The sequence below is a fragment of the Scyliorhinus torazame genome, chromosome 1 (assembly GCF_047496885.1).
Source record: "Scyliorhinus torazame isolate Kashiwa2021f chromosome 1, sScyTor2.1, whole genome shotgun sequence".
Lineage (NCBI taxonomy): Eukaryota > Metazoa > Chordata > Chondrichthyes > Carcharhiniformes > Scyliorhinidae > Scyliorhinus > Scyliorhinus torazame.
In genome coordinates, this window is record NC_092707.1 from 97,126,989 (window position 1) to 97,149,526 (window position 22,538).

Genomic DNA, 22,538 nt, shown 5'->3' on the forward strand with positions numbered 1-22,538 from the left:
TGTCCATAATTGTAATCCCACACCTAGGGAAAAGGCCGCGTGCTCGGAAAAGCAACAAATCCATTAAAGGGAGAGGCTGGTTGAACTCCATGATACATTTTGGGGATCTGAAAATGCCTCGCCCATAACAATCATAAATGAGATGCATTGCAGCAATCCACCAAGGCCTATTCAACAGCTGACCCCAAACCCACAATGTCTACTCCTAGGTCAAGGGCAGCAGGTGAATGGAAGTGCAACCATCTTCAAGTCGCACAACATCTTGAATTGGAAATATACTGCTGGTCCTTTATAGAATTTCTGCAGTGCAGAAGGCGGCCATTCGGCCCATCAAGTCTACACCAACTCTCCAAAAGAGCATCCCACCGAGGCTCACTCCCCTGCCCTATCCCTGTAACCTCACCAAACCGATGGATACGAAGGAACAATTTAGAATGGCCAATCCACCTAACCTGAACATCTTTGGACTGTGGGAGGAAACCAAAGCACCCAGAAGAAATCCACGCAGACACAAGGAGAAATGTGCAAACTCCACACAGTCACCCAAGGTTTGGACACGGGCTCCTGGCGCTGTAAGGCAGCCGTGCTAACCACTCTGTCACCATGCTTCACTATCACTAGTTCAAAATCTTGGAACTCACTTCCTAACAGCACTGTACCATCACTATATATATATCCAGAGAGGAAACAAACGCAAAATACTATGGATACTGGAAATCTGAAATAAAACAGAAAGTGCTGGAAATACTCAGCAGGTTTAACAGCATCTGTGAAGAAAGAAACGTTTCACGTCAAGAACCTTTCTTCAGAAGGCTCACCACCACCTTCTCAAGGGCAATTAGGCATGGGCAACAAATACTGACCTAGTCAGAGACACCCGCATCTCCAGAATGTATACGAAATGTGGAACTTCCAAAGCCCAGCCAGTTAAAAGAATGAGAAGCATGCTGTACAGCCAATGAAGGCCATAGGATTTGAACACCACTCAATGCCAAGTAAGCTTGGTTAGGTCAGGTCAACAACAGAAGCACTATAGTTCATCTTGGTGCCCTGGGTGGGAGTGGTTCGGAGGGCGGGAAGAGACTGAAGGAAAAAGAAAATGCCATGGTTCTCACTCCTTTTTTTTAATAAAATTTTTGGTCAACCAACACAGTACATTGTGCATCCTTTACACAACATTGTAACAATACAGATAATAATGACCTTTTTAAATTTAAACAAAAACAACAACAAATAAATAAATATTAAATAACAAAAAATAAAAACTAGCCCTAATTGGCAACTGCCTTGTCTCAGGCCACCCCCCCCCCCCCCCCCCCCCAAGTCCTGGGCCGCTGCTGCTGCCTTCTTTGTTCTCCCCTATCTATCTTTCCGCACGATATTCGACGAACGGTTGCCACCGCCTAGTAAACCCTTGAGCCGACCCCCTTAGGACGAACTTAATCCGCTCTAACTTTATGAACCCCGCCATATCATTTATCCAGGTCTCCACCCCCGGGGGCTTGGCTTCTTTCCACATTAGCAATATTCTGCGCCGGGCTACTAGGGACGCAAAGGCCAAAACATCGGCCTCTTTCGCCTCCTGCACTCCCGGCTCTTGTGCAACCCCAAATATAGCCAACCCCCAGCTTGGTTCGACCCGGACTCCTACTACTTTCGAAAGCACCTTTGTCACCCCCATCCAAAACCCCTGTAGTGCCGGGCATGACCAAAACATATGGGTATGATTCGCTGGGCTTCTCGAGCACCTCGCACACCTATCCTCCACCCCAAAAAATTTACTGAGCCGTGTTCCAGTCATATGTGCCCTGTGTAATACCTTAAACTGAATCAGGCTTAGCCTGGCGCACGAGGACGACGAGTTTACCCTGTTTAGGGCATCTGCCCACATCCCCTCCTCAATCTCCTCCCCTAGCTCTTCTTCCCATTTCCCTTTTAGTTCGTCCATCATAGTCTCCCCTTCGTCTCTCATTTCCCTATATATATCCGACACCTTACCGTCCCCCACCCATTTCTTTGAGATGACTCTGTCCTGCACCTCTTGTGTCGGGAGCTGCGGGAATTCCCTCACCTGCTGCCTCGCAAAAGCCCTCAATTGCATGTACCTGAATGCATTCCCTTGGGGCAACCCATATTTCTCGGTCAGCGCTCCCAGACTCGCAAACTTCCCATCCACAAATAGATCTTTCAATTGCGTTATACCTGCTCTTTGCCACATTCCATATCCCCCATCCATTCCCCCCGGGGCAAACCTATGGTTGTTTCTTATCGGGGACCCCCCCAGTGCTCCGGTCTTTCCCCTATGTCGTCTCCACTGTCCCCAAATCTTCAGTGTAGCTACCACCACCGGACTCGTGGTATAGTTCCTTGGTGAGAACGGCAATGGGGCTGTCACCATAGCCTGCAGGCTGGTCCCCCTACAGGACGCCCTCTCTAATCTCTTCCACGCCGCTCCTTCCTCCTCTCCCATCCACTTACTCACCATTGAAATATTAGCGGCCCAATAATACTCACTTAGGCTCGGTAGTGCCAGCCCCCCCCTATCCCTACTACGCTGTAAGAATCCCTTCCTCACTCTCGGAGTCTTCCCGGCCCAAACAAAACCCATGATACTCTTTTCTATCCTTTTGAAAAAAGCCTTCGTGATCACCACCGGGAGACACAAACACAAAGAGGAATCTCGGGAGGACCACCATCTTAACCGCCTGCACCCTCCCTGCCATTGACAATGCTACCATATCCCATCTCTTGAAATCTTCCTCCATCTGTTCCACCAACCGCGTCAAATTTAGCCTGTGCAATGTGCCCCAATTCTTAGCTATCTGGATCCCCAGGTAACGAAAGTCTCTTGTTACCTTCCTCAACGGTAGGTCTTCTATTTCTCTACTCTGCTCCCCTGGATGCACCACAAACAGCTCACTCTTCCCCATGTTCAATTTATACCCTGAAAAATCCCCAAACTCCCCAAGTATCCGCATTATTTCTGGCATCCCCTCCGCTGGATCCGCCACATATAGTAGCAGATCATCCGCATATAAAGATACCCGGTGTTCTTCTCCTCCCCTAAGTATTCCCCTCCATCCCTTGGAACCTCTCAGCGCTATCGCCAGGGGCTCAATCGCCAGTGCAAACAGTAATGGGGACAGAGGACATCCCTGCCTTGTCCCTCTATGGAGCCGAAAATATGCCGATCCCCGTCCATTCGTGACCACACTCGCCACTGGGGCCCTATACAACAGCTGCACCCATCTAACATACCCCTCTCCGAACCCAAATCTCCTCAACACCTCCCACAGATAATCCCACTCCACTCTATCAAATGCTTTCTCGGCATCCATCGCCACTACTATCTCCGTTTCACCCTCTGGTGGGGCCATCATCATTACCCCTAACAACCTCCGTATGTTCGTGTTCAGCTGTCTCCCCTTCACAAACCCAGTTTGGTCCTCATGAACCACCCCCGGGACACATTCCTCTATTCTCATTGCCATTACCTTGGCCAAGACCTTGGCATCTACATTGAGGAGGGAGATTGGTCTGTAGGACCCGCATTGTAGCGGATCCTTTTCCTTCTTTAAAAGAAGCGATATCGTTGCTTCTGACATAGTCGGGGGCAGTTGTCCCCTTTCCTTTGCCTCGTTAAAGGTCCTCGTCAGTAGCGGGGCGAGCAAGTCCAAATATTTTCTGTAAAATTCAACTGGGAATCCGTCCGGTCCCGGGGCCTTTCCCGTCTGCATGTTCCTAATTCCTTTCACCACTTCTTCTACCGTGATCGGTGCTCCCAATCCCATCCTTTCCTGCTCTTCCACCTTGGGAATTTCCAGCCGATCCAAAAACTCCATCATTCTCTCCCTCCCATCCGGGGGTTGAGCTTCATACAATTTTTTATAAAATGTCTTAAACACTTCATTCACTCTCTCCGCTCCCCGCTCCGTCTCTCCATCTTCGTCTCTCACCCCCCCCTATTTCCCTCGCTGCTCCCCTTTTCCTCAATTGGTGTGCCAGCAATCTGCTCGCCTTCTCTCCATATTCATACTGTACACCCTGTGCCTTCCTCCATTGTGCCTCTGCAGTGCCTGTGGTCAGCAAGTCAAATTCCACATGCAGCCTTTGCCTTTCCCTATACAGTCCCTCCTCCGGTGCTTCCGCATACTGTCTGTCCACCCTCAAAAGTTCTTGCAACAACCGCTCCCGTTCCTTACTCTCCTGCTTCCCTTTATGTGTCCTTATTGATATCAGCTCCCCCCTAACCACCGCCTTCAACGCCTCCCAGACCACTCCCACCTGAACCTCCCCATTGTCATTGAGTTCCAAGTACTTTTCAATGCATCCCCTCACCCTTAAGCACACCCCCTCATCCGCCATTAGTCCCATGTCCATTCTCCAGGGTGGACGCCCTCTTGTTTCCTCCCCTATCTCCAAGTCTACCCAGTGTGGGGCATGATCCGAAATGGCTATAGCCGTATATTCCGTTCCCCTCACCCTCGGGATCAATGCCCTACCCAACACAAAAAAGTCTATGCGTGAATAGACTTTATGGACATAGGAGAAAAACGAGAACTCCTTACTCCTAGGTCTACTGAATCTCCACGGGTCCACCCCTCCCATCTGCTCCATAAAATCCTTAAGCACCTTGGCTGCTGCCGGCCTCCTACCAGTCCTGGACTTCGACCTATCCAGCCTTGGTTCCAACACCGTGTTAAAGTCTCCCCCCATTATCAGCTTTCCAGTCTCTAGGTCTGGGATGCGTCCTAGCATTCGCCTCATAAAATTGGCATCGTCCCAAATCGGGGCATACACGTTTACCAACACCACCATCTCTCCCTGTAATTTGCCACTCACCATCACGTATCTGCCCCCGTTATCCGCCACTATAGTCTTTGCCTCGAACATTACCCGCTTCCCCACTAATATAGCCACCCCCCTGTTTTTCGCATCCAGCCCCGAATGGAACACCTGCCCTACCCATCCTTTGCGCAACCTAACCTGATCTATCAGTTTCAGGTGCGTTTCCTGTAACATGACCACATCTGCTTTAAGTTTCTTAAGGTGTGCGAGTACTCGTGCCCTCTTTATCGGCCCGTTAAGCCCCCTCACGTTCCACGTGATCAGCCGAGTTGGGGGGCTTCCCACCCCCCCCCCCCCCCCTTGCCGGTTAGCCATCATCTTTTTCCAGCTTCTCGCCCAGTTCCCACGCAGCTGTATTTCTCCCAGACGGTGCCCCCCCGCCCATCCTTTCCCGTACCCACTCCCCCCTTTCCCCAGCAGCAGCAACCCAGTAATTTCCCCCCCCCCCCGCTAGCGTAATTACTCCCCCCATGTTGCTCCCAGAAGTCAGCAAACTCTGGCTGACCTCGGCTTCCCCCCGTGATCACGGCTCGCACCGTGCGGCGCCCCCTCCTTCCTGCTTCTCTATTCCCGCCATAATTATCATAGCGCGGGAACCAAGCCCGCGCCTCTCCCTCGGCCCCGCCTCCCATGGCCAACGCCCCATCTCCTCTCCCTCCCCACCTCCCCCCCATCACCACCTGTGGGAGAAAGAAAAGTTACCATACCGCAGGATTAATCATACAATCCCTCTTCGCCCCCCCCCCCCCACTCGTCCCACCACTTTGTCCAAACGTTCATTTTCGTAGTCCAATCATTCCAATTTTTCTTCTACAATAAAAGTCCACGCTTCATCCGCCGTCTCAAAGTAGTGGTGCCTCCCTTGATATGTGACCCACAGTCTTGCCGGTTGCAGCATTCCAAACTTTATCTTTTTTTTGTGAAGTACCGCTTTGGCCCGATTAAAGCTCGCCCTCCTTCTCGCCACCTCCGCACTCCAATCTTGATAGACGCGGATCACCGCGTTCTCCCATTTACTACACCGAGTTTTCTTCGCCCATCTAAGGACCATTTCTCTATCCTTAAAACGGAGGAATCTCACCACTATGGCTCTGGGAGCTTCTCCTGCTCTCGATCCTCGCACCATAACTCGGTATGCTCCCTCCACCTCCAACGGACCCGTCGGGGCCTCCACTCCCATTAACGAGTGCAGCATCGTGCTCACATATGCCCCGACGTCCGCCCCCTCCACACCTTCAGGAAGGCCAAGAATCCTCAAGTTGTTCCTCCTTGCGTTATTTTCCAGTGCCTCCAACCTCTCCACAGATCGTTTCTGGTGTGCCTCCTGTATCTCCGACTTCACCACCAGGCCCTGTATATCGTTTTCATTCTCTGCTGCTTTCGCCTTCACGACCCGAAGCTCCTGCTCCTGGGTCTTTTGTTCCTCTTTCAGCCCTTCAATCGCCTGTAATATCGGGGCCAACAACTCTTTCTTCATTTCCTTTTTTATCTCCTCCACGCAGCGTTTCAAAAACTCTTGTTGTTCAGGGCCCCATATGAAACTGCCACCTTCCGACGCCATCTTGGTTTCTGCTTGCCTTCCTTGCCGCTGCTCCAAAGGATCCGCTGCAATCCGGCCACTTTCCTCTCCTTTTTCCATCCGTGTCCAGGGGGAACACCCTTCTGGTTTACCGCACGGTGTTTTCAGCCGTTAAAATTGCCGTTGGGGCTCCTATCAAGAGCCCAAAAGTCCGTTTCACAGGGAGCTGCCGAAACGTGCGACTCAGCTGGTCATCGCCGCACCCGGAAGTCCCATGGTTCTCACTCCTGATCATTATCCAGTGACCCTTACTGAAAATGGACAAAGGCCTTTCAACTCATGCAATGCTCAATGGCATAAATAGGTTGGCTGGCATCAACAGTTTGGGTTCACCCATTACAAACAGCTACTTGAGCAAGGTACCAATGAGATTAGTAGCTGTGAAATTGCACTCCAGCAAAAAACAGAAAAACATCAAATATGGGATAACTATCTCCAACAGGAAACATTTGGCAATTTTCAATTCAGCCTCAAAGACAAATTTTCTTAGTCATACATAATTAAGCCAAATTGACCTTATCAAGCTTTGTGACTCAGCCCGACAACAAGTTCTATTTTAATCACAAATGGCTTGAAGACGACAATTTTTTCACCCTTGTGGAGACAAGGTTATCAGCAAAGACACAATGGTGCTGGAGGTTGACAGCACATGCTGATAAACAAAATAATTCTGCACATATTTCACCGACTTCAAAAGGTGCACATGCACCAAAAAGTATGCATGAACCAGCAAAGGATCTGCCATCCTATATTTGACCATGAACTTGGAGTTAAATTATGAACAGAACTACTGGGCGCAGACATTTTAAGCAGATAGAACTGTAGAAATGTATGGACGGTACAGGTGCCCCCCCACCCTTGAGAAAAAAAAAATGCATAACAAAACCCAATAAAAACATTTTTTTAAAAAATCAGTGTCTCCTAGTCACTGTCCCAGCAGCTATAGGGCACAGCTTTTTTAAAAATCTACCTTCGCTAATCCCGTCATAGGCTTTCAAAGATCCATGTGAATGCACCCAAAGTCCCTCTGTCCTGCCACTCTTTAGACCCGCGTAATTCAGACCATACTGCCTCTCTCTAATCCTTCTCCTGAAATCAATCACCACACCTGTATTCAATTCTATTTGCTACTTGTCTGCCCATTTTTCTAGATTGTCTATACCCTGTTGTAGTTGATTGGTATCGTCCTCACTTTTGACATATCTAAGTTTGATATCTGGCAAATTTTGACCTTTTATTCTATTCCCATATTCAAGTAATTTATACAAGGCACTAATCCTTGGAGAACACCACGATCTTCCAGTCTGAAAATCATGCATTTCTCATGACTCGATGTTTTATTTCCTTAAGCCAATTTGTATTCATGACAGACACTGACCTTTCTATTCCATGAACCTCAGTTGTATTTAAAATATTTTTATTCGCCATATTTTCATTATTTTTGCCATACAAACCCCCCCCCAGCAATGTAAAACCTAAAACATCAACTCGTAAATCAAAAATGAAAAACAAACAAGCCCCCCCTTAGCACTCAACAACAACCAACTCCCGAAAGTGCACGATAAAGCAACCTCAAGAATTGTAGAACCGCTCCATCGCCCTCCCTCAGCTCAATCTTCACCTTCTCCAGAGTCAAAAACTCCAGCAGGTACCCTCGCCATGCCAAGGCACAGGGCGGAGAAGCTGATCTCCACCCCAGTAGGTCCCGCCTACGAGCGATCAGCGAGGCAAAGGCTAAGACGTCTGCCCCTGCACCCGCCTGCAACTTGGGTGGTCCGATAGCTCGAAAATGGCTTCATAGGGGACCAGGCTCCACATCCATATGAAACCTCCCTCAAGATAGTGCGAAATACTTCTCTCAATACCTTTCCAGCTTCAGGCAGGACCAAAACATATGAACATGGTTTGAGGGGCCTCTCCCACACCACCTCAGCTTGGGGTATAAATTGAACCTAGGCAAGAGCGAGTATTTTATGGTGTCCCCGCCGGGGTGCGAGGAGGGCTGCCATTTTGTATGGCGGCAACCCACTTCTGGTACTTGGGGTCCAGGTGGCGTGGGATTGGGTGGGCTCCGCAGGTATAATTTTACCAGTTTGATGGAGAGGGTGAAGGCCGATTTGGCAAGGTGGGACAATTGCTGGTTCATCCTTAATTTTGTGAGGTGCGCCCTATACACTATCTTCAATTGTATAAGCCCCAACCTTGTACACAAGGTTTTGGCGTTCACCCTTCACAGCATCTCATACCAGTCCTTCTGCCATCGCCCCCGCCCCACTTCATCCCCTCCATGGATGCCCTGTCCTCCTTCAATATCCTCCCATAAATTGCCTTTTCCACCCCCTCACCCCCCACCACTCCATGGATGCCCTAGCCTCCTTAAATATCCTCCCATAAATTGCCGATGCCACCCCCTTCTCCAACCCCACCCCCCCCCGCCGACAATACCGCCTCCAACAGAGTGAGGAGGCCGGTGTTATCGTGAAGGTCGAGAAAAGCTTCCTTGCAAAATCTCGAACCTGCAGGTACCCAAACCCTTCCCCCTACGCCAACCCATACTTCTCCCCCAGCTCCTCCAAGGTCGCAAATCGTCCCCAAGAAACAAATCTTTCATTTCCTTAATCCCCCTCTCCTCCCATCTCTGAAACCTCACATCCATCCTCCCCAGCTCAAACCCATGATCCCCCCTAATCGGCATCCCCCCTGAAGTGCTGTCTAAACAGCCTCCAGATCTTCAAAGTGGCCACCACCACTGGACTCACCGAATACTTATCATGAGCCATCAGGAGCGATGCCGTTGCCAGCGCCCTCAACCCCCACCCACTACACGAGCCCTCCTCCATCTTAACCCATCATCCCACGCCACCTTAACCCAGTCCCGCGCCCCCTTAACCCAGCGGCGCACCTTCCCATTTGCCACCCAGTAATAGTACTGTATGTTTGGGAGGCTTAACCCCTCGCCTGTTGCCCTCTCTGCAAGACCTCCCTTCTTACCCAGGCCACCTCCCCTGACACCCCCCACCCCCATCCCACCTCCCCTGACCCCCCCACCTCCCAAATAAACAAGGTGACCAATTTGTCCACCTCCTTGAAGAAAAAAGTTGGTAGAAAAACCAGCAGGCACTGAAATAGGAACAAACATTGCGGCAACACATTCATTTTACCTGCCTGCACACGACCCGCCAACTACAGAAGGAGGTTGTCCCATCTTGCCAAATCGGCCTTCACCCTCCCCATCAAACTCATTATACCTTCGGAGCCCACCCCAATTCCACGCCACCTGCACCCTAAAGTACCAGAAGTGGGTTGCCACCATACGAAATGACAGCCCCCCCCTCCCCCCACCGGCTGCGACACCAGAAAATACTCGCAATTGCCTAGGTTCAATTTATACCCCAAGACCGACTCAAATTTTTGAAGCAACCCCATTAAATTCCCACCAACGTGCTCCGCTGAGATGTACAGGAGCAGATTTAGCTCAGTGGGCTAGACAGCTGGTTTGTAATGCAGAACAAGGCCAGCAGCGCGGGTTCAATTCCCATACGAGCTTACCAGAACAGGCGCCGGAATGTGGCGACTAGGAACTTTTCACAGTAACTTCATACTTGTGACAATGAAAGATTATTATTAGATTGTCAGCATACAAGGATTTCCTATGCTCTACCCCCAACTCACGATGGCCAAAGGCTCTGTAACCAATACAAATAACATATCCATACAGACAATGTCCACTACATTCCCTTCAGCAGCCTTCTTTTACTTCATCAAAAAATTCAGTTAGATTAGTTGAACACAATCTGCCTTTTTCAAATCCATGCCGGTTCTCTTTAATAAAATGAAACATCCCTAAATGGCTGTTAATTTTGTGTTTCCAAAACCTTATCCATCACTGATATTAAACTGACCAACCTGTAGTTACTAGGAATGTCATTACCCCCTTTCTTGAACAAGGGTGCCAACATGTGCCACTTTCCAATCCTCTGGCATCTTCCCCTTATCACCCATCTTTCTGTTAGTTTTTCTTGTCTGGTGTTGGTCCCATTTTATCCTGACCAGGTTCCCTCTTCAGTTGAGAAGCTGTGCTTTACATTGTTCCTTACTCTTCTCCATTACTAATTTATACCTTTGGATATGCTAACCTCAAGTGCTCATCCATAGATGCTTGGCCCACCAGTCCCCAGTACCAGATTCAGCAATGCCTCCTTCCTAATTGGATTGAGGACACATTGGTCAATGAAGTTTTCCTGAACACATTTCAGAAACTACTTTTTGCCCTTAACTCGAACGTCATCCCAGTTGATATTTGGGTCATTAAAGTCCCCATTGTCACTCTAGTTCTTACACATCTGTCATTTACTGCAGATTTACACCACTGTCTCTCTTACTGTTGAGGCCTATAGAATATCCCACTTGTGTTTTCATACCGCTTTTCATTCTCACCTCGAACCAAACGGATTCTGTCTTTGCTCCCTCAGGACAGCCTCTCTTCCCAACACCACAATGTCCCCTAATCAGTACTGCTAACCCACCTCCTCCCTTTTTCTTCCTAATCTTTTTATCCTTGAATATTAAGTACCCAGTCTTCATCATTTAATAATAATCTTTATTAGTGTCACAAGTGGGCTTACATTAACACTGCAATGAAGTTACTGCGTTTAGCCACCTTTCCATTATTGCCATATCATATTCCCACATGGCTATTTGTGCCTACAGGTCACCAGCCTAATTCACCATAGTAGGTCTACATAGATGTATTCCAAACTGAACCTTGCATTTCTCATAGTCCTTCTTCATCTGTTCCTAAGTAAAATGGTACTAATTAATTCTCTAATACTACCCACAGGCACGTTCTTTTATGCGCCTCATTCCTCTTTTCTACTTCTGAATGCTGATGCCCAACCTCCTGACAATTTCAGTTTAAACACCCCCCAACCCCACTCAATCGTTATTATTGTCACAAGTAGGCTTACATTAACACTGCAATAAAGTTACTGTGAAATCATGAACTGCCTCACGAGGGTACTGGATGAGGTACAACCCGTCCCTTTCAAATAGATGGCTCTTTTCCCAGAACTGACCCAATGCCAAGAATCTGGAGCCCTCCCTCTTGCATAGTCCAGTGCATAGTCTCAGTGTCCCAGGGTCTCTCTCCTCCTTCGTCAGGGACTACAACACTCTCCCATGGCATGGATTTATGATTGGCTTTCTGGCTCACGGCCTATCATCTCCACACGCCATCTAAGGTTTTTTTTTTAATTTTTAAATTCTCCTCCTTTTTCACATTTTCTCCCACATTTACACCCATCAACAATAAACAATAATCAGCAAGATATGTCAATCCCCATAATAACAACGATCCCATTCCCCATAATAACGATCCCATCCATCCAAGTTTTTTTGACAATCTCACATCTCTAAGAGGAGTCCAGAACCAGGTGTCACAGTCTGAAGTTACAGGATAGACCATTTAGGACTGAGAAGAGGAGAAATTTCTTCACCCAGAGGGCAGTGAGCATGCAGAATTCTCGTCTCTCCACAGAAAGCAGTTGAGGCCAAAACATTGTATGTGTTCAAGGAGTTAGATGCAGCTCTTGGGGTTAAAAGGATCAAAGGATGTCATAGAATTTACAGTGCAGGAGGCCATTCGGCCCATCGAGTCTGCACCGGCCCCTTGGAAAGAGCACCCTACTGAAGTACACACCTCAACCCTATTCCCGTAACCCAACCTAACCTTTTGGACACCAAGGGGCAATTTAGCATGGCCAATCCACCTAACCTGCACATCTTTGGACTGTGGGAGGAAACCGGAACACCCGGAGGAAACCCACGCAGATACGGGGAAAAAGTGCAAACTCCCACACAGTCACCCAAGCTGGAATTGAACTGGGGTCCCTGGAGCTGTGATGCAGCAGTGCAAACCACTGTGCTATTGTGCCACCTAGCTATGGGGGAGACGGACGGACAGACTTGAAGAGCCAAATGGCCTCCTTCTGCTACTATTTTCTATGTCACTGCTCCCCTCTTTCCCACCATCCACCCTACTCCCTTCCTCTCCCTAACATTGTGAATGCCTCTGATAGAAAGATGATGAGCATGACATGTACATGAATTGGTGCAAAGGGAGAGAAAATTGCCTTGTCCTAACCAATCTTGGACAGTGGCATATGGGTCTTAGATGGCTGAAAATAGATCTGGATGCAGTTGCGACCAGGGCATCTTCGGTGTCTTGTCGAACTCCTATGTTCCAGAACATGGCGCTGACCCACCTTCAGGAACTGCTTTAGATTGGTACGGGGTACAAGGAATAGTAGCATCCCTCACCGGCAGGATCACCGTACTCCTTGGAATGGTTCATTCTGTATTGGTCCTCACTTTCACCCAGCTCTCACTTGCAGCTCCAAGCAGTTGTGTGCATGAAATAGTGGTCATATCCTGGGTCAGACCGGGTGCGGGTAACCGTCATGTCTACTACCCTTGGTGACTTGGGAAATGTATCTACCCTGGCATGGAAAGACCAATTCTTGTGGACTGGGCAGATGAGGCCAACCTAAGACCAACAATCTTGAAGCCAGGTCAGAGTTGTGGAACACCGAGAGGTCAACAAGTTGTAGACGACATCCTGGTCCTGCACTGCACACAGATCAATCTCCAGCTGTCTCAACTCATCTTTCCACTGGGTCAAGATAGGTCAGGGCGAAAGAGAGGCTGATGATGTACAAATCTCTCTCACTATAATCCAATTTACACACAAGTCACGCTCATCACCTTTTTAATCATCTAACACCCTCACAGCTTGAGTTGGGTCAGTCACATAGTGAGAATGCATGACACTCACTTAAAGCGACTCCCCTGTGCAGAGCTTGAGACTAGGATGCCCGTTCATGGTGGGCAAAGGAAGCATTACAAGGGCACTCTGAAGGATTCACTTAAAAGTATTTTTCATGTCGACTTTGGAGCCGGAGACAAGCTCGTCCAGGATGGCTGTACCTAGCACAGCCCCCAAAACAGGATGTAGCCTCCTTCGAAAGCAAACACGAATCAGCAAGGAGAGGAAATCTCAAGCCAACAACTCGTCCAAAACTCAGTATCCTATTCACAGCAGGACCTTTGGGGCACAAGACAGCCTTAGCCAGTGGGAAACCTATGTACCCACCAGAACCCATGTCAAATATCCCAGGTGGTGAGGGCGGTTATTTTAACCTCAAAGGAGAGGACAGGGCTGCCTCTGATTGGCATCAATCCCACCACCCCGGGTCTCTTTCACTCTCAAGAGTTAGAGTCTCTCCTTGTCCCCGGCTGCCTGCCCGCCTCTTTATCCCTTTCTCCCGGCGCTTTCCGGGAGCAACCCCGCGCCCGGCCCGGCACTTTACCGCACCCCAGGCGCAGGCCCGGCTCCGCCAACGCCAGCACAGACCTGCGTGTCCGTCGCCATTTTCCACGACACACGGGAAGAGGAAGGGCGACTGCTTCCGGGTCGCCCATCAGTTCTGGGGACGGGGGAGGGACAGGAATTGGTTGCCTAGGAACCCGGGTCACCAGGCAACAGCCCAGCTGCTCACTTCAGGACCAGCAACAGGCTGTCAGCTGCCAGGATCTTGGTTCAAAGTGCAAAGTACTGTGGATGGAGGTGGAATTTAACACCCAGAGCTTTCAACCTGAAAGTTGATTTCAAAATCCATGTATGGCCTCACCCCTTTCCACCTCTTTATCACTGTTTAAAAATAAGGGGTGGCCCATTTAAGACGGAGATGTGGAGAAATATTTTCCCCCAGTGGGTGGTGAGGGGCTGGAACTCTCTTCCTCAAAAAGCCGTGACGTGGAGATGCTGCGTTGGACTGGGGTGAGCACAGTACGAAGTCTTACAACACCAGGTTAAAGTCCAACAGGTTTGTTTCAAATCACTAGCTTTCAGAGCGCTGCTCCTTCCTCAGCTCACCTGAGGAAGTAGCAGCGCTCCGAAAGCTAGTGACATCGAAACAAACCTGTTGGACTTTAACCTGGTGTTGTAAGACTTCGTACTGTGCTCAAAAAGCAGTGGAAGCAGAGTCTCTGCATATTTTTCAGGCAGAGCTGGAAAGATTCTTGGTTGACAAAGGGGTGAAAGGTTGTCGGGGTAGGCAGGAATGTGGGGTAGAGATCACGATCAGCACGGCAGCACAAGTGGATAGCACTGTGGCTTCACAGTTCTCCTTGTGTCTGGCTGAGTTTCCTCCGGGTGCTCCGGTTTCCTCCCACAGTCCAAAGATGTACAGGTTAGGTGGATTGGCCATGATAAATTGCCCTTAACGTCCAAAAAGGTTAGGTGGCGTTACTGGGTTATGGGGATAGGGTGGAGACATGAGCTTAAGTAGGGTCCTCTTTCCAAGAGCCGGTGCAGACACAATGGGCCGAATGGTCTTCTTCTGCACTGTAAATTCTGTGATCTATGATTCTATGAATATCATATAAATATGAAAATCTGTTTTTAAAGTACTTGATAAAAATGTTATTATTTTGTGCACCCATTAGCCATTTATTAGTCCATTGCTTCATCTGATCTGCTCCAGCTCATGGACTTTGGTCAGCAAGTAGTAGACGTGAAGGTTGAGGGTATTATGGTGACAGATGTTGGAGCCCAGGCGATTCCGCTCGATTGAGTGGAATCTGGGTTAGATGGAGAATGATAAACCTCAGAAACTGATCTTATTCAGCAGGTACAATGTACTTGCTACCTAGGAGTGTGATGGTAAAGAATGTCGGAAGGACAGCTGGAACATGAACCATGGAATCTTAGAGCAGGAGGCTATCCAAATGGAGGAGGAGGGGAAGCCTAATATGATATTTGTGAGGTATTCAATCATTTTGGGAATAGATATTATCCTTTGACAGTTTGATCAAGAGTCCCACATGATTTATATGATGCCAGGATGAGGGTCATCTCAAAATAGCTTGAAAGGATATTGAAGAGGGAGGGGGTTTGTTATAACCTGCCTACTTACCATTGGCTGGGGACTAATGACTATCCCACAATCCTGTGGGAGTATGAGCTTCCCCAATGAGGGGGGCGGAGAAACCACTAGTAAACTCTGAGTATAAATAAAGCTGGCCAGTTCAGGAACCAGCAGGAAGAAGTATGTAGCAAGGGAAGTTGCTGCTACTGTTATGTGTATATGTTATTGTAAATAAATGTTATTACTTTGTATCCTTAAAACTTGTGCTGGATTCTTTGTGGCCCTTACAAAACTGGCAATGAGGGTTAAAGTGAATAGCTGTCTACACTGCTGAAGCCACCTCCCTGGATTTTTGTTGGATACAGGTTGGAAGTTGTTTTCTATTATACCATGCCTCTGCACGGACGTGTGGATGTTTTTGATGCTGCGCTGGAAAGCTGGAACCAGTACACACAACGGATGCGTTACTATTTCCGGGCAAACAATATCACCGAAAACGAGTGCCAGGTGGTCATATTGCTCACCGCCTGTGGCCTGCATACGTTTGGGGTGATTAGGAGCCTTACGTACCCAGCTGTGCCGGACACCAAAATGTTTGGTGAACTTGTGAATATAGTGGGGCAACATTTTAACCCAACCCTGTCCACGATAGTCCAGCGTTACTGGTTTAATACCGCTGAGAGGAACCCTGGAGAATCCCTTGCTGATTTTCTATCCATGCTACGCAGGATTGCGGAGTACTGTGACTCTGGTGAGACCTTGTCAGAAATGTTACGTGACCGTTTGGTTTGCGGTATTAACAATGTGGCCACCCAGAGAAAGTTGTTAGTGGAGCCAACATTGACTTTTCAACAGGCCATTCAAATAGTATTGTCCTGAGAGAGCGAGGAGTACAGGAACTACAGGGAATGGAAGTGCATGCCTTGGGGCGCAACCCCTTCTGTCCGAAAACGTCCCCCCGCACTCCTGCGGTACCTTGGGCGAGGCAACGTCCGGAACGACGCCAGTGGCCGTCGGACATTCCTCCCCGAAGGGAGCCTTCTCCAGAGCCAATGGATGAGGAGCCATGTCCGTGTCAGACTTGTAGGTGCCGACCCCGTCGCGGACGGTGGTCCTGGGGGCGCCAGAGGCGCCGTCATTCCGACTGAACCAGGGGCCGTAACTGGGACCAGCCCAGAGGCCGTACCTTCCATGTGGATGAACCTGCGGTGACTACTCCTGAGGACGTGGAGACGGAGGACTACTGCCTGCAGCTGCATTGTGTGGCAGCTCCCCGTGTGGCCCCCATTAAGGTGACAGTACGGGCCAATGGCCATCCGCTTGAGATGGAGTTGGATACTGGCGCAGCGGTTTCCGTGATCGCCCAGAGGACATTCGACCGCATCAAGCAGGGTATACAGACCCTTACATTAACCGACTCACAGGCCAGGTTGGCCACCTACACGGGGGAACCACTGGACATTGCAGGAACTACAATGACCCCTGTTGTCTATGGACGCCAGGAGGGGCGTTTCCCACTTATCGTGATGCGCGGCCATGGGCCCAGCCTGTTGGGGCGGGACTGGTTGCGCCGTTTGCGGTTGCAATGGCAGCACCTTCTCCAAACAGTTTCTGAAGGGTTGACTGAGGTGCTAGGACGATACCCAGATGTATTCCAGCCTGGTTTGGGGAAAATAAAAGGGGCCGTAGCCCGTATCCAAGTTGAACCAGGAGTCACGCCGCGCTATTTCCAGGTGCGCCCAGTGCCTTACACCTTGCTTGAGAAGGTAGAAGGGGAGCTCACTCGTTTGGAGAGTTTGGGTATTATCAGGCCCGTCCGTTTTGCTGACTGGGCAGCACCAATTGTACCTGTAATGAAGCCAGATACCACAGTTCGCTTGTGTGGCGATTGTAAACTTACAGTGAATACGGTTTCCCGACTCGACCGATATCCAATGCCTCGCATAGAGGATCTCTACGCGAAACTTGCAGGTCGACACTCGTTCACAAAATTAGATATGAGTCACGCCTACCTGCAGTTGGAGCTGGACCCTGCCTCCCGACCATATGTAACGATTAATACACACCGGGGCCTGTATGAATATACACGGTTGCCCTTTGGAGTATCCTCTGCCTGTGCAATTTTTCAACGTGTTATGGAGGGCATTTTGAGAGGTTTACCACGTGTGGCTGTCTACTTAGATGACATTTTGATTACAGGGATGTCGGAGCAGGAACATTTGGAAAATCTGGAGGCTGCCCTTAGACGCCTTTCGGAGGCTGGAGTCCGTTTACGTCACACAGTGCGTATTTCAGGCAAAGGAAGTAGTCTACCTAGGTTATCGGGTGGACCGCAAAGGTCTGCACCCCGTCGCAGAGAAGGTGCGTGCAATTCAACATGCCCCCTGTGGTAGTATGTATTGGGGGTCATGTGGGACTGGAAGCCCTAATGTCATTGGCTGACAGATCCCGGGTCCTGGTTGGCCGTTGACCTCATACTCCGCCCTGAAGGCGAAGTATAAGAAGCCGGTGCCTTCCCCCGCATGCCAGTTTACTATCGGGCTGCTGGGGAACAGACACGCTTAATAAAGCCTCATCGACTTCACTCTATTTGTCTCACGGAGTCTTTGTGCGCCACACCCCCGCCCCGACTGACACTTCGCATCTTCGTTCTTTTCTCGGTCTCGTAAACGATTACGGGAAGTTCCTCCCCAATCTGGCAACTACGCTGGCCCCTTTGCACCTTCTGCTAAAGAAAAATCACATCTGGGTTTGGGGTCAGCCGCAAGAAACCGCTTTCCGGCGGGTAAAGTAACAATTGTCGTTGTCTGGGTTACTAACCCACTATGATCCTGGAAAGCCTTTGCTCGTCACATGTGATGCATCCCCGTATGGTATTGGGGCCGTCCTGTCCCACAAGATGGAGAACGGGGCCGAGCGGCCGGTAGCTTTCGCCTCCAGCACATTGACTGCAGCGGAAAAAAAGTACACGCAGATCGAGAAGGAGGGTCTGGCAGTGGTTTTTGCGGTGAAACGCTTCCACCAGTACGTGTACGGCCGCCATTTCACTATCGTGACTGATCATAAGCCCCTGCTGGGACTTTTCAGAGAGGATAAGCCAATACCGCCCATTGCTTCTGCAAGGATCCAGCGCTGGGCTTTGTTGCTTGCTGCATACGAGTATTCTCTGGAGCACAAACCAGGTACGCAGATAGCAAATGCCGACGCACTGAGCCGATTGCCTTTATCGACCGGCCCCATGTCGACCCCCACGACCGGTGAGGTGGTTGCAACCCTAGATTTTATGGACACCTTGCCTGTCACGGCATCACAGATCCGTGAGTGGACCCAGACGGAGACAGTCCTGTCAAAGGTTCGGCACATAGTCCTGTATGGTGGGCAGCATAGACAGCTCCCAGGCGAGTTGCGGGCATTTTCCTCCAAGCTGTCAGAATTCAGCGTGGAAGACGGCATCCTCTTGTGGGGGATGCGTGTGATTGTCGCGGAAAAAGGCCAGGAGCTGATACTATCAGACTTGCACAATGGGCATCCAGGCGTGACCAAGATGAAAATGTTGGCCCGGAGTTATGTCTGGTGGCCAGGCCTTGACACCGACATTGAGAAGGTGGCCCAAAACTGCTCCATTTGCCAGGAGCATCAGAAGCTTCCGCCGGCCGCGCCCCTACATCACTGGGAATGGCCAGAGCGGCCTTGGGCACGCTTTCATGCAGATTTCGCAAGCCCTTTTCAAGGATCCATGTTCCATCTACTAATTGACGCCAAGTCCAAATGGCTAGAGGTGCATAAGATGCAGGGGACAACGTCCTGCGCAACAATTGAAAAGATGTGTTTATCGTTTAGTACGCATGGCCTCCCCGAGGTGCTGGTCACGGATAACGGCACTCCATTCACGAGTGAGAAGTTTGCGAGGTTCACGAAGATGAACGGCATCCGCCATATCCGCACTGCCCCTTACCACCCGGCTTCAAATAGGTTGGCAGAGCGCGCAGTGCAGACATTCAAAAGAAGCAGTCTTCTGGATCAATGGACACGAGACTGGCTCGCTTTTTGTTTACGTACAGGACCACCCCCCCCCCCCCCCCCCACCCCAATGCAGTGACTGGGGTAGCTCCCGCAGAACTCCTAATGGGCCGGAGACTTCGCACCCGCCTTAGTATGGTTTCCCCGGACATTGGCGCAAAAGTACGCCGCACACCAGAACGGCAGGGACAGGGATTTTCTTGGCATCGGCCGATTCGGCAGTTTGCGCCCGGTGACCCAGTGTTCGTTCGGAATTTTGCTGGTGGTGCCCAATGGGTTCCTGGTGTAATCTTTCGCCAAACGGGCCCTATATCTTACCAAGTGCAAGCCCAGGGTCGTCTCCAGCGAAAACATGTAGACCACGTTCGGTCCAGAAGACCATCCCCTCAAAAGGTTCCCCGCCCCCGGAGCTCATTTCAACAGCCGCAGAGACCAGAGACAAGGGAAGGTAGTCCTCACAATCTTCCACTGGTGCCTCACTCGAAGCCTGCGCAGGTCGTTACGGGACCGAATGGAGATAGAGACGCTGACATGACGGAGGCAGCAGACTCTGACTCCTAGATGGAGACACAGGATGCATCAGAGGGGGAATCCTCAGGTCCATGGGCTGTGGATGTACAACCGCGCCGTTCATCACGGAAGCGCCGGTCTCCGTCTCGTTACACGCCGCCTGATCCAGCGCCGCGTGCAAATGGTGTCCGGCCTGCGGCCAAACTAGTCCGACGCCCTCCTTCGCCAGCGTCTTCGGTGGATTCCTTGGACTTTGGGGGGGAGGGATGTTATAACCTGCCTACTTACCATTGGCTGGGGACTAATGACTATCTCACAATCCTGTGGGAGTATGAGCTTCCCCAATGAGGGGGGCGGAGAAACCACTAGTAAACTCCTAGTATAACTAAAGCTGGCCAGTTCAGGAACCAGCAGGAAGGAGTATGTAGCAAGGGAAGTTACTGCTACTGTTATGTGTATATGTTATTGTAAATAAATGTTATTACTTTGCATCCTTAAAACTCGTGCTGGATTCTTCGTGGCCCTTACAAAAGGGTTCAAGTCATGGTATCCATGTTGGGAAAAACAGCATAGCGAAGACTAGGCTCAGCTAGTCTGGCAGCACCTATAAGGGGGAAACAGAGTTAATCCAGAGTTGCGAAGAAGAGTTATAATGGAATCGAAATGTCAACTCTCTCTCCACAGATGCTGCCAGACCGACTTTCTGTTTTCATATCTGTTTTTCTGATGTTGATTCAGGGATAAGCATTGATCAGGACATCGGGGAAGACTCCCTGGCACTTCTTTGAATAGTAATATGGGATTTACATCCATCAGAGAGAGGAGATGGGCCTCGTGTTAACACCTCATAAGGAAGACAGCACCTCCAACAGTTGCATTTCCTCAGTGCTGCACTGGAGTGTCAACTTTGATTTTTGTCCTCAAGTCAAGCGGACTTGAAACATTTTTACAGGCTTCACTGGCTAGGCCAGCATTTGTTGCCCATCCCTAATTGCTCTTGAGAAGGTGATAGTGAGCTGCCTTCCTGAACTGCTGCAGTCTATGTGGTGTAGGTAGACCCACTGTGCTATTAGAGAGGGTGTTCCAGGATTTTGACCCAGCGACAGTGAAGGAACAGCAATATATTGCCAAGTCAGGATGCTGAGTGACTTGGAAGGGGAACCTCTCCTAACTCAAATCTCCGCAACGTATAAACCAAGTAGTTCCATTCCACCCAGTCAAAAGCTTTCTCCGCATCCAAGGAAATCAATTGGAGAGGAACCTTGGTTTGTCACACAGAGCGAGGCCAACAGCATGGGTTCCCATATTGGCTGAGGTTACTCACGAAGACCTGCTTTCTCAACCTTGGCCCTCACCTGATGTGTGGTGATCCTCAGATTAAATCATCACCAGTCAGCTCTCCCTTTCAAAGGGGGAAAGCAGCCTAACGTCATCTGGGACCATGGTGACTTCATTTTAAATATGGTGAATAGTTGAGGTCCGGCACAGATCCTTGTGAAATGCATCCCATCACACCCTGCCAATTAGAGTACCTCCCCGTTATCCCCATTCTCTTTACCTTCTATTCAGCCGCTTCCCTAACCAGGTCAATAATTTGCCTTCAATTCCATGAATTTCAAGTTGAGCTAACACTGGGCATGATCTACCCAAATGAGGATAGAGTCCCCTAATGCGGGATTAGCTGGGTGTTGCCCGGTACTCGGATTGCCAGGAAATACCCTGCTATCTAACGTCCATCCGGGTAGATCGGAGACCTCAGCAGGAAACTCCTTGGCGAGGCCGCACTTAGTCCCATTTTCTGAACTGAGGAGCTCCACTTGCTGGAACCCTCAGTGCACCAAAATGGTGTCCCAATGCCCCGAGCCCCTGAAGTGACCCCGAAACTCTTTCCCCCCCCCCCCCCCCCCCCCCCCCACCACCACCACCACACAACCCAAACTCACTATAAGGTGGGGGATTTCTGATTATTCTTCGAAATCCCACTGCCACTTAATGTTCACTTGAACGTTGATTGGTAGTGGGCAGGTCTACCGTCCACCAGTGGAAGGAAGTCCTTGGCTGACAGCTGTCCATCCCGGTCAGGCACAGCGCTGCAGTGGCCAGAGGGGTACTGCAGTGTTCTGCCTGGAACTAAGTTGTGAGACCATTGTAAAGGGATCCCTGGGTGGGAAGTCAGGGGATGCCCTGGGGGCTCGGGCGGGGGGGGGGGGGGGTGGTAGGTCATGGGAAGGTGAGTCCTGGAGGTCCAAGGTCCCAGAAAGGAGGGTACCCCAACTCTGAAGGGGCCTTCAGAGAATGAGCCCTCACCCCACTCTTCCAGCCCAAGATGAGGAAAGGTTTTCTTGTCACTTTCTCACCCTACCTTCACCCATCAGCCTAAAAAGTAAGGCTGGGTGGGGAAAGGTCACTGAGTGGCCACTTAAGCGCATTAATAGGTGAAAGGGCGGGTTTCCCGCCCGAGGCCCTGCCCGCCCAAACGTAAAATTGCGTCTTGGGTTGGGTGGTCAAGTTCCTGAGGCGAATCTCAACCATTCAATTTTATGTCCCCCCGTCCCCCCACCACCGCAGAACCCATCTTGGGAGGTGGGGGGGAGAGTAAATTTTGCCCTTCGTATCCAAAAATATATTGATTTCTGCTTTGACCATACTCCGTG

General features: G+C 50.0%; 1 protein-coding gene across 3 annotated transcripts in view; it reads right to left on the minus strand.

The window, feature by feature from the left end:
- Positions 1 to 13,934, minus strand: part of gcn1 (GCN1 activator of EIF2AK4) — a 199,526-nt gene extending 185,592 nt beyond the window's left edge. The window contains exon 1 of one of the 3 annotated variants that reach the window (XM_072498447.1): positions 13,839 to 13,934. In XM_072498447.1, coding sequence (XP_072354548.1) covers positions 13,839 to 13,856 — 18 coding nt within the window. In that variant the 5' untranslated portion in view covers positions 13,857 to 13,934. Of the gene's footprint in view, positions 1 to 11,834; positions 11,907 to 13,799 lie in introns of those variants that run through there. The other 2 variants (XM_072498433.1, XM_072498440.1) reach the window with 2 other exon arrangements.
- Between the last annotated feature and the right edge of the window lie 8,604 nt (positions 13,935 to 22,538).